Consider the following 17,751-nt stretch of genomic DNA (forward strand, 5'->3'; position numbering starts at 1 on the left):
TGTGTGTGTGTGCACACTAATCCGAATCAAAATATGTATTTCATCAATAACACTAAACATACCGGTCTTATCTGTGTGAACTGGGCAGCCAGCTTACACACTTCTCAGTGCAAGACCTAATGCCAGTGAATGCCATGTGAGTGGGCCTGTTGAGCCAAACCTGCTTTTTTTAGATCCAGTTTGGAAGACAATGAATGCAGTTTGAAGTTGATGCCTTGTGCACTGCGAACCATGTCCTCTGCACCTGTATGAGCAGCTGGCCTCAGGTCATGGTGCGTTACAGGGGGGGAACAAATTTCCTCATTTTTTCCTAAAAAGGTTACCATCGAATAGCATGTCCTGGTTTACTGTAGTACTTCAAACAGCTTCCTGTTTCAAGGTACTCCCTCCTAAGAGTCACTCAGGGGCACTATAAATGTGTTGTTTGTGTCAGTGTGTGCATGTGTGAGATAGAGGTTACTGATGAGCAGTGCATTGCCTACCATTTTGAGCAACCATGCTTATGTAAATGTAAATGACTTACTTCCACAGGTGTGTGATGTCTTACACAGACACTGTGTGAGTGTGGCAGCTCAGAGCCGCAGCTCTACCTGTAGCCACACGCCTCACCTGCTCTCCCCAACCTTCACCCACACTTTTCACTGGCTCTCAGGAATGCAGTTGGAAATCGTGTGTGTGTGTGAATAGGTGTGGATGTGTGTACAGGGCGGGTATGTGAATGTGCACGCATGTATCTTAGCCATGACCTTGTGCACAGGCGGGACAGCTCAAAAGTAGACACATGCTACCTAGATATCTCAGGAATGAGGAAATGTTTACACTTGTCACACTGTAGAGTGCTGTTTACAATGTGGCGCGCACACGCACACACACGCACACACACACGCGCACAAACACACACCACACACCATAAATCACATCTCCATTGAAAGAGCGGACTCCGAGCCTGCTTTTTGTCCCACCTAATTTCTCATGTCAAGGCCCATGTTGACACGCTCCTCATCTATCAAAGATTGCTTGATTAGAGTGAATCGGGTTGTTTTGGAAGAGGGACCATTCCATGTGAGGAGTGTTTACTTTTGCACAAAACTTCCTAACATTTATACTAACCCACACAGAGAGAGGAAAGTTGACAGATGTGGCAGAACAATGTGCCCACTTTATGATCTACATCAAAGTGAGTGAATGGGAGGTCATTCACGGATGTCGGACCATCTGGACAGCTTGGAGCTCGCAGGACTGACACACTGTTAGACTTAGAATTCTCTTTATTGATCCTTTGGGATGACTCCCGCAAGGAAATTGAATTTCCAGCGTCAGTTTCAGCAGCTCACAAAAACGTGTAGAAAAATGTAGGCGCAAGCGGCGATTCGCAGGTTCAAAACCTTTTTCTCAATAGTGACAAGTAATTTCAAACATGTGGTCCAAGGTCCTCATAAAACATGTCCTGCAAGCTTTGTAACGATTGGACAATCAGTGCACTTTGTTTAAAATGCCTACAACTGATTTGTCAAATAAAAATATTTTCAATTCTGTGTAATATGTATCTCAGTCCAGCTCACGGCGATTTGAGAAAAGCAGATAACCCCCCAAAAAAAAAAGAATAGGTAATAAAGCCCCAAGCTGCGATTCCAAGCTCAAATCTTGATTTGCGTCATTCCACGTCCAGTTACTGTGCGTTTAGATCGCCCCCTAGTGGTCAATTTGAATGAGACGTGCAGTGCATGTGTGAGGTCATTATGTAGACATTTCCTGGAAGTTTTGTGTTGAGTGTACATATAGTCATTTATAGCCTGATTTGCGCTATGTCACCTGCAGTTTGTTCGCATTTATAGCACCCCCTGGTGTTCAATTTGAATGAAACTTTCAGGGCGTGGTTCCGGTAATTATGAAGACATATACTGAGAGATTTGTGATGATTGGACAATTAATTTGTGATTAATGGTAAAATGTGTGAAATGCCACTCCCCTATATTGCACTTGTAGTGCCCCCTAGTGGTGTATATATATAAAACTGACAGGGTATATCTGGGGCCTTTATCTGAACATACCCTGTACGTTTTGTGATGATTAGCCTTTACGGTTGCTGATTTATGTTCATTTATGTCCAAAGCCACGCCCCTTTCAAAGTTTATTGGTCAATAACTTGAAAAGTAATTGAGATATGCTACATGTGCTATACATGCTATATGCTATACATGCTTTAAAAACTTGTAATTAGCTTGTACCAGTGATGATTGATGATTAGCAGTTAAGAGCCGTTAGAGTGTCCAGGTGTGTGTGTGTGTGAGTGGATTATTAACTGTCAGAGATTTAGGTCAGCGATTGTCCCACTGCAGATACTTTAGAGAAAACCACACCTAGCAAGCAAAGCAGTGAGCTCACCAAATCACTCAAAGCTTACGCACTGCTGACAAAAGAGTGCTTGTCCTATCACAAAATAAAGCTTGTGCTTCATGTTCAGTGCCTCGGACAAATGGCTCTGGACTTCTCGGTCTGTGAAGATGTGGATCATCATTGGCCATATACTCTACCCTTAAACTTTCAAACCCAAATTAGTGAACACCATGACACTTTACTGTATTTACAGTTTTTCCAATTGCTAAAAATAAATAAACTGGGCCTCACAATTCACAAAACCACACACTCAAACTGCAAAAAAAACTCACATTTCCCTCAAAATGAAGCACTGCAATCAAAACTACATAAAGCATTATCAAAACCCAACTTTTGCACCAAAATGGCACACACTTAATTCATATTACCAGGTTTTTGTCTAACCAACTACTCACCCTTAGACAAAATGAAAAGCACTCTCCTCTTTAGTATGACTTGCCATAATTCTAAAATAGCTCAGAAAATTCTTCCGATTGTTACCATGCACAGAAATATTTGCAGATACACACGCATGCTGTTTTTTCACCAAGCATGTCAGTGCAACACATGCACAGCAGATATATTTACATTGCACTGAACAGAAATATGCTCACAAAAAAAACCCGGTAAACTGCAAAAGAAAATCTTGCAGAATAGGCAAGAAAAATAATTAGGAAGCATCTTGCCACACAGCTGGGTCTTCCATTGTTGTTGTAAAAGAAATAAAAATAAAAAAGGTGCTCACCTGTGGTCTTTTTTAACAGTGCTTACTTCCTGATTGAAGTGGTAACAATTAACCACTGGGGTGTTTGGCCAGGTGCCAAATATATCGGCCCATCAGCTCATGTAGTGTCATTTTTATTAGCAGTGTTGTGAAATGGCCCTTTATCTCAGATTGGTGTGTGTTATGCAGAGAACTGTGTTCAGTGCATTGCAAAAATTGTGTATAGCAGAAAACGTGTTTAGACTTTTGGAGACTTGAGAAGAGGTTTTTGCTCTCTGTGTGTCAGTTTAAATAATTGCCCTGTCATGCATGTCATTAAAGCTTGTAAGCAATTGGGGAAAAAAAACCTGTGATGAAACGTTTTGCCCGTGAGTAGTCTGGATCGAGCCTGACATCTTGATGTTATAGACGTTAGGCTTTGCTTCTTCTTTTTTCAAAAAGCTTTATTGAAGTTTTTACAAAAATACATTTTAGCGACAGTATACATTAGAGACCAAAAAAACAATCAGAAACAACAACCAACTTACAAACATGACAAAGCCTAGCCTACATTATAACGTGCTTAAAGTGCATGAGTTAAAGTGCATCTGCTAAAGTGCAAAGAACACTTTGCACTTTGCACAGACTATAAAGTGCAAAAGAGTATATAAAGTGTGAAGCATTACAAATTAATAATGTCCCAAGGTAGGAGCTTATTTTTGTCCAGAGCTTTCCTTCTTCTCAGCTCAGTGAGTATTTGCTTACAAACTTCATCGCTGGTAATAAAAGTCTGTTGTATCGTCATACAGCATCTGGTCTTCCAAAGGCTTCCGTTAGGCTTTGCCCCTCATCTTCCACTCTCTGTGTGTTGCTGCTCCCAAAACACATTCCCACAGGGGACACAACACTCTTTGAGCTAGTAAGCTACATGCTAAAACGGCCCGTTTTGAAGAACATTTGAGGGGGAAGGATTGTAAAGATGTGCAAAGAATATGTTTACGGCATTTCCTCTCTCACTGGGACGTTTTGGTTTGCTGTGGACGAAGTATACACACTGGGAAGAGCAAGTTACCTTTAACCATGTATCCAGCTAACTGATTGGTTTAAAGATATGCTCCACAGCGCTGTGAAGATAGGTCTGGCAATGCGAGAAAAACCAGTAAGTAAAAAAACGCCAAATGAGATATAAAACCATGTTTTGATTGTTTGAATTTGGCAACAGAACACAGTACACAATGATGCAAGGCAGACGGATACTTTACATACGGTATGCTGCCTCTGTAGCACTGTTTTTTTGAAGAGCCACATATGATACCATGATGAGCTCATCCTGTACGTGACACATGGCTCAGTCCTGAAACATGCAGGCCGAGACAGGAAATGGTCCCAGATCACGACAAAAAACTTAGAGGATGACAACTAAATGCTGGCAAAAAGGTTTAGATGTGTGACCTTATGCTTAGAGACCTCCGCATCTCTGCGGGGTTAAACCAGTCAACTGACACAGTATATCAGTGTGTATGTGTGTGTGTGTGTGTGAGTGTGTGTGTGTTGGGGGTGTTAACGCTGTATTTGTCTTATGTTGACCCTCAGAGGAGCATTTGGCATCCAACACAAAGCCTTAACCCAACTCCTATCAACACTGATACTGCCTCACTCCTCCTCTCAAAGGTGAACAACAGGACAATCAGGCATGCATGCATGAGCAGCTTCAGACCCCCCCCCCTTCATTTACAGCCATTTACAGCCCCCCCCACCCTTCCCATCCTTTTATTTTCAGATCAGGTCCCCTTTACCCAGGGCAGGCAGCTGGAGGACTGACTGAGGGAGGCAGCATGACAGCAGGACAGAGGGGGACTACTGCTGCGCCACACATTAACTTCTAGTTAGCACACACAGACACACAAACACACACACACACACACACACACACATAAGGAAGAACAGATAAAGACAGCATTTACCCTCACCAAAACACCTATTATGTGATTTATGTGCTCTTTTTAGATGCAACTTGATGGAGAAACAAGAGCTTTGCAGTAATTACAAAGAAACACCAGTCAGGACAGAGGGAGGGTCACACATACTGCAACTTTAATCATTCCTAAAGTGATGACGACAGATCTGCACAACCCATTTGTTGTGTGTTTTGCAGCCGCTGGGAATGGATGGCTGCAGGACAGTTAACTGTAACAACAGCGCCATAGAGCATTTACTTACTCCATGTGTGGGCACCGTGCAGTGTGTGTGTAGGTTTGTAGTTGAGTGCAATGTGCTCTACTTTTCTTTGCAGAATAGAGTTTTTTGGCTGAAATCTGTATACATTTACATGAACATAGTAGGTAAGAACACCATAACAATATATTTTCAAAAACTGAGGAATATTTCTACAACAAATGGCCAATGTTGGCTGCATGGTGAACACCAGCTGAGGGGTAGAGTAGTTTTTGCTTAACCCTCACGTTGTCCTCTATCAATGTTCTTTTTAACTACCCAATTGTAACATGATTGATTCCACACAACGCTCTTTCGCAAGTACAAATCTCTACTTTCATAAAGTTTGGGGCGTCTAACTCAATTTTATAGCATTTGAAAAAACCTTGAAGTGTTTTTGAAATAGTATTGAGTAAAAGTTGACATATTCCAGTCTGTGATTATCATCAACATCCATTCTTATAATTTTAGTCTCAATAATTCCTAATTTCTGCTTTTCTAACTCAAACATTAGGTACGATTTCCTATAAATGAGGTTTGTTGACCATAAATTCCAAAAATAACTGTAAAACTAAAGTTAACAATTTAGTGTTGAAAACGTCAAAAAAGTGACAAACCTTGAAAAAAAACATCAAATGTGTAAAAAAAAGGACAAAAACGTGAGAAAAAGTTGAAATTTTTATTAAAAAGCATCAACAAAAGTGTTGATTTTCAATTTTGACCAGAAGACAACACAAGGATCAGCTGTACAATGGTACGTGAATTGTGTGTGTATATGTGTGTGTGTGTGTATATGTGTGTGTGTGTGGCTGTATACCTTGACCGTAATTGTGTTATCACAGATTGTTTCCTGGAAGCCTGGATGGAAGAACATAGTGAGACACATCGGGCCTGAACTGAGCTCTGTGCCTGCCCCCACATGTCCGACCAACAGGCCACAGATGATAATAGTCTTTTTTACATCTTCAGGACGATTTAAATACCGTGGTTTGTCTTGGGGAAGTAGCTTTGAGCAGCACAGATGTAAACTGTAAACTCACACACCTTTCCAAAGGTAAAAGCCCCACGATGAGTCACCGCGAACGCTGCAGTTCAGATCAGCGCTGGAGACCAAATCAAAGACTAAACAACAGCTCAGGTTTCCCTCTGGGAGCTTCTGGTGACTTCAGATGACTCACATGCTAATCAGTACATTAGCATGTGGTACGCAGAGGTGAAAAAGTGACACTCTTCAGTAGCATTCGTAATTCATTTTGAATTGTTCTGTATATGTCTCCATGTTTATTAAGAAAGGTAAGTTTTCTCCTTTGCCGGTCGGCACAATTTTGTATCTGGATGGCTGATTATCACGACTCCTACGTCCCCAGACAGTTTTGAACAGCCACCAAAAAAGTCTGTCGACTACTGATGTTTTTTCATAAAAAGATGGGAATATACATGCTAATACGCTACAGCCCTGAATGCAGCATACTGTGGTTTCAAAAAGTGTAATCTTATAACACACGGCTGACACCGATTATTTTCATCGTCACTTTATCTTACTTTCTTCAACATGTCATTTGAACTATGAAAATGTCAAGGCCGAAAATGGTTTGCACACCCAACTTTATCAAATACTCTTTATTTTAAAAAGGATCTGATTAGCTTCCATGTTGCGACCTCCGAGACTGGAATCAAAAGAGCATCCTTGAAAAGGCTTTTTTGAGTGTTCAAATCCTTTTTGTTTCCCATTGTTGCTGTATTGTATTCCTATGTTTAAACTTGCACCCTTTCGTGTCTTACGTTATCATTTTGTCATTTTTATTTTTCACTTGTGAGATTTCCTTTTTGTGCATATTTAATGGATGTTGTTGGAGGGAGCCTGAAGACTGAGTCCAGAGATTTTCATTGACAACAACTGCTTTTGTTTTTGTTGTTATTGATAATAAATGATGATGATTAAAGTAATCATGTTATGCTTTTGGAATTTTTCCCTTTCCTTTATTGTGTTATATATCTTTTTTGTGCACGTCATGGGTTTACAAAGTGAAAAAGCCCAAAGTCCCCCCCCCAAGCAATGTGAAAGTACAACAAAAATATGGTGTTTCTTTTAAATTAAGCCACATACTGTAAACCTATTGTGGCACAACCTCTAAATGCAATTATGAAACTGAAACGAAGAATAATGTGAGCACACTCAAATCCCATTCCTGGGATTTAACTAAAGTTATATACTTCCCTTTCTTTCTTTCTTTCTTTCTTTGGTTAAATTCCATGTTTGTATATGAAATAGAAGAGGACATCTCCGCAAGGATATTTAATTTACAGTGTGATCACTTAAAGAGCAAACATTTACAATTTAGAAGCCATCATACAAAATTCCTCTGGCATGATAAATGATTTGAGTTGATTCATTTCCTGTCAATTGACACATAGTGTCATCTCTAATTCTGAGTTACCAATTATTATCTATGTGTAATGCTGTGGTAAAGCCGCAGTGGAGTGTTATTCATGTGTAACGTGCGTGGTACGGTCTAGTCATGCCCAGGTGAGTGTAATCAACACGCTCTCTTTGTTATGGCTGTCAGGTGTGTGACAAGTGGTGGTCTGTGTGGGGAAAGGCATTTCCCCTGCCAGTTGTTCCATTTCCAGGAAACATTCATGTCCAAGGTAACAGAAGGTGCACTTTTTTGTGTTTTTTTGTTGCTGCTGACACACAGGTAGTGGCTTAGTCAGATCCACTTACAATTAATTCTGACAAAAGTGCAAACTGAGAGCCACCATGACTCACTCTGGGTTGTTGTGGTTTGTTTTTGTCCCTGGATGAAAGACGCCACAGAATGACCTCTGCAAATCATATAGTCCACTAATCTGTTGTATGACATGTGTGTATGAATCTGATTATTTATCAGACAAATGCAACCACAAACTGTTGCTCAGGGCTCCCCGTGGAGGAACACGGCGAGACTGCACGCTTTTATGGCAATAATTGATGTGTTATCCACTTTTGTAATGGAGATCAAACAACCACTGCACCAGAATTGGCTGCACTTTCTTGCCTATACTGTAAATTTAAGCTCGAGCGTGCACACACACACACACGCACACACACACACACACACAAGCGTTCAGAGTGTGAACACAAAAGGGTGGAGTCGGGACAGTGGGACTTTTTTCTCCCCCGAGGGGATCAGATCTTGATGCACCGGGAAGGAATCCAAAGTGAGATTTCCAGGGAGTTACGCAACGTCAAACCACACCGGGGTGTGTTTCTAGCCTTATCTGCTCTCAAATCATATCCGATTCTAATTGTGACCCGACTTTTATGTGATAAGATCGAGGAGTTCAACTTAACTAGTTTATGTGCAGTCATGGACCGCAACGCACTGGACCTGCCGCGCGTCAAGCCCTCGCCACGGGCAGCGCGTAAAAGCGAGTGGCTCCGGAGCGCGCTGGCCCATCACCACTGCCCCGACCCCGGCGTGGATAACGAAATCGTGGTCCTGGCCACTGGAATAGACCAGTACCTGCAGGAGGTCTTTCACCACCTGGCCTACCCCAACCGGAACGACACGGTGTCGGCGGAGGACTTCACCGCGCTGTGCGCCGTACTGGGACTCGGTACCGGGGCGGAGAAAGGAAAGAGGAGGACGAAAGGAGGAACTGGAGATGGAGATAGACAAAAAAATGAAGAAGATGAAGATTTTATGGATGTTTGCTCTGTGTTGCCCTGCCAGCTTTCCTTTAAAGACTTCCACTCGCGGCTCTGTGGGTATTTCCGTGTGCGCAGTGCGCGTGGAGGCGCTGCGGAGTGTGCCTGGCGCCTCCCGGTTACAGAAGACACGGAGCTGGTCGAGCGACAGATCCGGCTTCGGTGGCCGCGTGTCAGACGAAGAAAATGTGTGAGTTTTGATCTGGCGAGGGACCAGAATGGACCCGTTAACAGATCGATGAAAGGTCGAAGCGCGGAACACAGCGAGTCAGGTACAGTAGCCCACAGGATGTCCATGTTACACTATTGTTGCATGGAGATTCCTTCTGGGATCATTGAGATCTATACAAACTTCAACTGCTGCACAATTCAAGCACGAGTCTGTTTTTACCTTCTAACTGACTGTAGCCATCATTTGGATGCCTGACATGCCCACTGCCTTAGGTACTGAGCATGTGTGTCTATTTCGGGCCTGTGGGTAATAACAACAGAGTGAAAACATTGTAATTTCCCCTTGCAGGATAAATAAAGTGTACATTGTTGTTTACTGAACAGAGAGACACAGAGCAGTAATAAAAGGCTAGAGACGACGTGTGGTAGGAGAGGAAGTAGACTATTAAGCATCAATTACTTGAACTTTCTTTATCTTAAAATGTAACCTGTCCCACTTTAAGTGTGATTTCCTACTTGATTCATTCTTCACCTTTTCCATCTCTTGCACCACCTGTTCTCTCATTCTGTTAATCCCTTTACAGTCAATACTGCAGGCAGTGCTAGACCCCCCCCCCCCAGTATCCCCACTGAATGTGATCAGATCCAAACTCCACTAGGAAAATTCCTTGGTATTTGTTCACATTAGTCACTTAGACACTGTACTTCCAGACCTTCCTCCACAGCACCACAGAGGAGGGTCTGGCTAGTCCACACACACAGCATTACGGGATTGGAGAAAACATGTTTTATTGTTTATCGGCATTTCTTTGAACCAATTACACAATTACAACCGTCTTTGGTGGCGCCGGACGGAGCCACGGTGCCGTGGCAAAATAGCCTCGGGAAGGAACTTGTTTTGGTAGAACATGTGTTTGTTGAAATGTAGTTTTAGTCGTGTAACAGAAAACTCAATTTGGACAAATAGCCTAGCTAGTAGTCTGGATTTACCCTGCTGAGAACTGAGGACCAGTTAACCCTAACCCTCATGAATCCACCGGAGCTTGAAATGCCAACTCAAAGGAAAATGGAAATCTGGCTAAATGCGGGACATCCGGCGGAAAATCTGGCGAAACCTGAACAATCCCAGAAATGAAACGTCGTCAACAAAAAGACTACTTATACAAATAAAAATACAGTCTTGGCTTAAAAACACAAAATGTCCCTTTACTTACTGTTCCTGTAACTGGATCAATATTCAATTCTCTTGCTGCTGTTGTTGCTTTTCTTCTCCAGATGAGGTAGCAGCTCTGAGGGAGCTGGTGGAGGACCTCCGCTCTGCGCTGCAGGGAAGCGACGCCCGCTGCCTGGCCCTGGAGGTGGCACTCCGACAGGAGAGGAGCCGCCCCCCCCCTTCTCCGTCCAGCTTCAGTTCTATGGTTTCAACTCCGAAAACTTCCATCACCCTCATACAGGGAAAACTGGTACCAACACACAGGATTAAAGGACAGTGCATCGGTGATGCGGCGAGGAGGGTGGCGAGGAGACAGGACATCAGGGACCCCCTTGTGAGGGAGCTGAAGCTGATTCGCTCCTCGCGTGACGGGCAGCTGGAGGAGGCCATGAAATTCAATGAACATCTGGAGGAGGAGCTGCGATGGGCCTACCAGGAGGTGCGCAAGCTTCATGGGGCGGAGTCTGAATTGAGGAAGAAGAACGCTCAGATCAGGTTGGAGTTTTGTAAAATTAACTGGGTGATGTTTAAACGGAAGAATGGATAGATATTACAGGAATGGTTTGATGATCTCGGATGATCTCCATCAGGAGGCGGGCGGAGGAGGCCAGGGAGGCCCTGAGCTTGGGACTTCAGAGGGTTCGGATGATCCAGGAGCAGGCTCAGTCTGTGCCGCAGCTTCGGTCCAGGATCACTCAACTGGAGACTGAACTACACCAGTACAGGTACAAACACTATGTGTGCACAGGCATGTTTGTGCATCTACTTTCACATTATTTGCCTCTCTGCTCAACTGATTTGATATTAAAATTCAATGCGCTAATACCAGCGGAAAAAGGAAAGCTTTCATTAGACAGGTCCAAGCCAGTGAATAAAATACATACCAGTTTAAATAACTCTCATTAAAATGATGAAATGATGCTAATACTGGGACTCTGCCCACAGTATTACCTGATGGCATTATATCTGAGATATGTTCTGCACCTTTGTAACCCTCAAGATCCCGCTGCACCTGCATCCCTGACCCCACCCATCAACAACTTTACCCAATCCGAGCAGAAGACGTCTCTAGCAAGCCACGTGAGTGTCTGGAAAAGTGAAGGCTCACTGAGCCATGAAGGACCTGGAGCGTGTTCTGACTGAACTCTAGATGTCCATCCAGTGGTGAAAAACAGACTTTGCACCCATTGGGCATGCTTGTCAGGGATTGTTGATGTATTTAAAGGTCTCACAACATGGGGCTTTTTGGACTCTTAGTGGTCCCCTAATACTGTATCTGAAGTCTCTTTTATATAGACCTTAGTGGTCCCCTAATACTGTATCTGAAGTCTTTTTTATATAGACCTTAGTGGTCCCTAATACTGTATCTGAAGTCTCTTTTATATAGACCTTAGTGGTCCCCTAATACTGTATCTGAAGTCTCTTTTATATAGACCTTAGTGGTCCCCTAATACTGTATCTGAAGTCTCTTTTATATAGACCTTAGTGGTCCGAACAAGCACTTGTAAAACAAATTTTGTTACGATGTTGTTCCTTCAAGTGTCCCAGTAAGTCATGTCAGTGAGCCAGCGTCTGCAACCCTGAACAGAAGAAATATAGTTGTTTTTAATTAGTTACAACACATGTCTGTTGTGGAAAAAAGTCAACAGGGCACCCGGAAAATTATTCATTAGCCAATGCTTTACAAAAAAAAAACAATCCACTCAGGTCCACATTTGTGAAGTCTTAACCACTGAAATGTCATTCAGCAAGTAAAGTAACTTCTTCTGCTGCTTTCAGAGGCAGAGTGTCTGCAGAGAGCGGTGGAAGGAAGAGCTGCTTCTGATGAAGAGGAGGAGGACAGAGGGATGAGGGAGGAAGGACAGGGCTGCCTGTCGGATGTGAAGAAGCACCGACTGCACGGCTGTGGCAAAGGGTCAGCTGACATCTAACTCACCGACTATGGGGACACGTGTTTCCATCACCAGTGTCAGATGTCACTTTGTCTTCTTCCTCCAGATGTCAGAGCAATGAGGTCCACCAGTTCATCTCTCCGAGTCCCCTGCATGAGAAAAACCTCATCAGCACTTTTAAGGACAGCAGGGGGCGCTGCAGCTGGAGGGGCCGAACCCAGGACCAGCCGGAGGGAAGCAGAGGCTTTGAAAAAGAAAAGGTGGGTGAGAAGAACGTGGTTAAGAGGCGTAGTGGAATGGCTTAAAGTGAAGACCACACTGCAACAGTTTTTAAAGCTCTGGAGTCTTAACCCTGGTGCTGTCCTCCCGCCCACTAAACAAGTCCACAGTTTAAATTAAAAAAAGACTTTTCTGCCCTTCTCCCAACATTTGGCACTTTTGTTCTGTGCTTTAATGTTTATCTAGCGCTTTTTCAACGTCTTTCTTCCTGCACTTTTTTAGACGTTTGTTGTTAAAATAGAACAAAACACCCAAAATTCAAAGAAATCAGTAAACTGATCATTTATTTTACTTGTAAAGAGCGTCGTAAGGAACCATAAACATTATTATTTTCAGACACTTTGGTTGATAGAAAACCAAATTTCTGATGTAGAAACTTGAGCAAAATGAACCAAGGGGTTAACAATGTTCCCCATCCGTTATGATATGTTGCTTTTGTGTTTGTATGCACAAAAAACTGTGTATTTATCAATGGTGAGATGATCCTTGGTACTTTTATCCCCATCTAGGTCCATCTCAGGTCTTGCAGTTAGCTGACGCCCTCTGAGTCCGGCTGTCCTCCAGGGGTCTCCTTGGAAACGGAGGGGAGGATGAAGGAGGAGAGAGCAGAGAGAAACTGGTTCCATCTGCGGGGGGGGGGGGGGCATCAAACCAGCAGCATCAACCCTCTGCTCATCTCATGTTCAACACCTTTCTTCTGTGGCACTTAAATTTTCTCTCTCTTTTGTCTTTGGCTTGTTTTTGCACCCATGTAAGTTTCCCAGTTGTGTACCCCAGGTTTTCACACTCATTTAATGTATTTAAACGTACACTTTTTTTTACTGTTACGTATTGGATTTTGAATCTATTTAATTTCAGTTATTATATATTTTTATCCAACCCCTTTGTTCCCAGTGTAAGTTACACAGTGTAAGTGAGTGTGTTCAGCCCTGTTGTTGGAGTTTAACTTCCAGACCAAACGGTAGTGATGGTCAAATGAAGCGTCGCAAAACCATGACTTTCATTTCTAGGCCCACTAGATGGCGCCAAAAAGCTGACAAAACAGACAACAAGATGGAGGAATGGTATGAAATAATAGAGTCCTTTATTTCCAGCAATTTACAAAGTCCTGCAGGGAGAGAGCCTTCCTCCAGCCTCTCAAATGGAGGGCTTTTAGAAGAAGAACACACAGAGAAGGCAACCATGAAGTGTCTTTTTTCAGCAGAGCTGACCTGGACAGGCGGAAGTTCAGTTTGGATTTCATACACAGGAGGGACCATCATGTCACACTTGTTGTTTTGGGGTTTTCGGGTGTGTCTGTGGGTTCAAATCGTACTTGCGTAACTTAACTTGACCCCCAGACGCCCTGTAAAACCAGCCTACTGAGGTTTTTACAGCTTTCAAGTCCTCATTTTTTCAGATTCAATGAACAAAAACTTGTAACTGATTCTCCCAGCCCTCCTGTCCACTGCTCATCATCATCATCATCATCATATAAAGTCATTATTACATTACATCATAATCAACTTACTGTACATATTTTATTAATCAAAGCTAATTACGTAGAGACGCTACTCTGTGGCTAACCTAGCTCCTGATTGGTTACTCTGGGTTGAGCTTGGCTCTGATAGGTTAAGGCCATTCTATGTCGTGTTAAGAATTCCCTGCATGTGGCAGGGTGTGTGTGCAAATGTGTGAAGTGTATAAAGAGAGGTACTGTATAAGGCACTGTGCTATCCGTTAGCCTCGCCGCCGGTGCTACTGCGGCGAGCACCGAGAAGCTCTACTGGCCTTTTAGCAAAGAAAAAACAAAAAAAACAAAGAGAGAAGAGGAAAAATGACAACAACACGGTGACAAAGACTCGGAGCCAAAATGAAATGACAAAATAAACAACCTTATATATAGAATAAATATATGTACAATTTGCTTTGTGTGCGTCAGAAAATAAATAGACAAAGCATTCCTTGCCCTCTTATAGAAGTATTCACAACTTTCCACTGACACAGAGGCAGAACGCTGGCACCTGGTCAAGAGAGAGTGGAGGATACAGACCGACAGTAAACAGATGGAAGGACTTCTACGACAAGTCAAACGCTGTAGAAAAGAAGACAAAACAAACGTTCCTTTCGGGTGGAGATGTGTGGGTTTGAACCCAGAGATGCACTGAGGAGCTGGACCGTTTAGAGAATCCCTGCGGTGCCCTCTGGTGTCCGGTTAGCACGTTTACAGTACTTTGTGCCTTTGACCAGCGTGGGGAAGTTGCTTCATCTTTACAGTGGTTGTGCGCCTGATGCAATTATGACACAAAACTAAAAATCACAAAGAGTTAAAAAGATTAGGGGAAAGGAGGACAAAGGAATACAAAAAGAAAATCACAATTTTAACATCAATGACACATTTTGTTGTTGTTGGAAAAAAAACACCCAAAGATTTTGAACAGATAACATGATCGTGTTTTGCACATTTACACGATGTGCCCTGCACAGGTTGTTCTACTGGCCCCTTCGATGCAGCACAGAAGTCTGACAAGCGCCAAATATGTCAAGCATCACATGCAGGTTTCTCCTAAGTCCCTGGGCTAGGTCTCTGGGCCACCGTCCGCTCTCGGTCCAGTCTGTCAAAAAGGGTCACTTCCTATTTCCTTCTCCTCCACACCTGTTAGCCCTTAAAGAAAGAGTTAGCTCCGGACAGCTGAGTCTCTGCTGTCCGATTGTGTGTGTGTGTGTGTGTGTGTGTGTGTGTGTGTGTGTGTGTGTGTGTGTGTGTGTGTGCATTTGTTTTAACGGGGAACACTAAGGTTTAAACGGATTTTGCCATTGTTCAACCTTCTCCAGTTAGTCATTTGCTTACAAATGTCAGGCTCCTCCATGACAAGAGTGATTATTATTAGTTTTTTTTTTTAATTATACGTGTGACAAGAGAAAAAACAAAACACATTTTTTAAGAATTTAACTTGAATTCACTCTACAGAATCTGAAAAAAAAAAGCTCAATGAAATCTTCCTCGGTGCCCAGTCACATCGCAAAATAGCACAGCAAGATTAATGTGTGCGTCCTAAATAATAAGGGAAAATTGCAAGCCCGAAACAAGCTAGCACCAGTCAGTCACATTAGCTCTCTGAGTTACTTTCTATATCAGTTTTTTGCCTGGCATGAACCCTAACACCAACCCTAACCCTAACACCAGATACTGACTGGTTTTGGCCCCCCTAATACAGTAAAACTGCATATTTTAGAGTGGCCCTTTATTGTGGCCAGCCTAAGGCACACCTGTGCAACAATCATGCTGTCTAACAGCATCTTGATATGCCAAATATGTGAGGTGGATGGATTATCTCGGCAAAGGAGAAGTGCTCACTAAAACAGATTTAGACAGATTTGTTTACAATACTGGGAGAAATAAGCTTTTTGTGTACATAGAAAAAGTCTTAGGCCTTTGAGTTCAGCTCATGAAAAATTGGGGCAAAAACAAGCGTTCGACATTTTCACTGTATAATAGTGGGTTCCATTTACGTCGTATTTTCATTATTATTATTAGCTTTAGCCAGGTTAGCCATTGTTAGCAATGCCAGTTCAAAGCAACGCATTACGCTACCACAACGTAACCAAAATTTCACAGATAGAAGATGGACAGCACTGTGTGTACGACTGATTTAGTGAGACACAAACATGAAAGGTGCGCTAATGACTGTACGTTACTACAGCTTTCACAACTGTTGATATACGGAGCAGCCATGTTGGATTTGATCTTGGGGTACTTGGTGGTTGTCTGAGTTTCAAACTCAGAAATCCGAGGTCAGGGGGCACAGTTTGAATTTGCTCAGCGAGTCACTCAGGCATCGAGTAATGCTGCTCATTAACTATGCCCTTGTAGCCGAGCTGCACCAATCACATCGGTGTATCTGATATGGGCGGGGCCAGAGATGCTGACGGCTCTGCCATGTCAAAGTCATTAGCAAACATTGCAAGATGGCTATGGATGAACGCCAGTTGTTTTTTTAACGGCTTCGGCCGCAACAATGAACAAGTTAGACTTGTTTGTTTTTATCTAAAAAAGAAACAGAAGACGGCCCTCAAAGGACGTTTTTGCTATTTTTCCAACTGGATAAGGCAAATTTAATCTACCAGTTATCTCCGCTGGTAGGCAAGCATATGGGGCTTAGCGCTCTGGATACGTCTCCCGTGTGTTGTTGTGATTGGTCGTAATGTTAGCGAGCTGGTGCCGCCCCTCGAGATGGGCGACTTTCATTACTCATTGCCAGACCCTTGATCTTTCAGATTTGGGTCTGGGTTTCCAGGCTACGTGTTTCCGACTTTGACCTGGGAAAATCTGACTTCTGAGTACAAATGGAACGCTCTGTAACAGGGACAAATGTTTCTCACTGACAGGAAGCCTGTTATCTTAGTTATCTTTGGTCTACACAACGACAGAGGAGGGATAGAAAGAAGCGGATAGCTACTTCTCCTCCTGTTCCCTCATTGGCCAGAACTGCCACAACGCTTTGCTGTTGGTCAGTTTCACTTGAGTGAAACTTAACGCAAAAATGTTGTTCATATTTATTTCACCCCGCGAGAGAATCCACTGATCATGTTGATTCCATTGACGTTAATTTATTTAAAAGGTTGTGTTTTTTATGCTGGTGTGACCGGGACTCTATGGCTGGTTGGACTGGACCGTAGGACAGCTTTAAAAACTATCTTTTGGTGGATCTGAATCTAAAGGCTCTAGAATGCAAACCACCACCAACAATAAAATAACAAAAAGGTTTCCTGTGGCCACGGACCGAACTGTTAACCAACCTCACAACTTCATTGGTCTGTGTTTCATTGGAAAGGTTTAGTGCTCCAAGTTTGATTGAAATTAAAGATAACAAATATCCTCGCAATATATCAACAAGCACATCCTGGCTCAGGCAAGTTAACACACCTTCACAATCTGCACCATGTGTGAACACAATGGTGTTCAGCTGGTTGAGCTTTGCAGGTTGCTTGCAGTGCGTTGTAGCATGTTGAGCATCTTTTCACTTACTATGAGCTTAGGACAACACAACAACAACTACCCTGCACCAGTAGAGAGCTGTGGGATGTTTTCAGGCAGGGGGACTGGTGCTATCCTCACCTGGAACACCTGGTGGCAAAATAAGCCTTTCTAACCTCTCGGCATACACAAAAAAATCTAATACAAAAACACTGTGAGCTGCAGCCAACAGTGAAGTGTGTGTGTGTGTGTGTG

The 17,751-nt window shown here is 43.0% G+C and overlaps 1 protein-coding gene across 1 annotated transcript; it reads left to right on the forward strand.

Moving 5' to 3' along the window:
• Positions 1-8,362: 8,362 nt before the first annotated feature.
• Positions 8,363-13,412, forward strand: si:ch211-112f3.4 (EF-hand and coiled-coil domain-containing protein 1). The gene is made up of 7 exons (XM_034869907.1): positions 8,363-9,256; positions 10,431-10,863; positions 10,959-11,093; positions 11,369-11,448; positions 12,148-12,283; positions 12,367-12,520; positions 13,049-13,412. Exons 1-7 carry the CDS (start codon positions 8,473-8,475, stop codon positions 13,070-13,072), a joined length of 1,746 nt encoding a protein of 581 aa, XP_034725798.1. The 5' UTR covers positions 8,363-8,472; the 3' UTR covers positions 13,073-13,412.
• Positions 13,413-17,751: the final 4,339 nt, after the last annotated feature.

Source organism: Etheostoma cragini, chromosome 4 (genome assembly GCF_013103735.1).
Source record: "Etheostoma cragini isolate CJK2018 chromosome 4, CSU_Ecrag_1.0, whole genome shotgun sequence".
Taxonomy (NCBI): domain Eukaryota; kingdom Metazoa; phylum Chordata; class Actinopteri; order Perciformes; family Percidae; genus Etheostoma; species Etheostoma cragini.

What these genes read in the sequence shown, in the direction of transcription:
- si:ch211-112f3.4 (XM_034869907.1), top strand. Translation starts at nt 8,473, where the DNA reads ATGCACCGGGAAGGAATCCAAAGTGAGATTTCCAGGGAGTTACGCAAC. An exon ending in CGCGGAACACAGCGAGTCAG is followed by an intron (nt 9,257 to 10,430) that starts GTACAGTAGCCC and finishes TTTCTTCTCCAG; the next exon opens with ATGAGGTAGCAGCTCTGAGG. An exon ending in GAGGCTTTGAAAAAGAAAAG is followed by an intron (nt 12,521 to 13,048) that starts GTGGGTGAGAAG and finishes ATCCCCATCTAG; the next exon opens with GTCCATCTCAGGTCTTGCAG.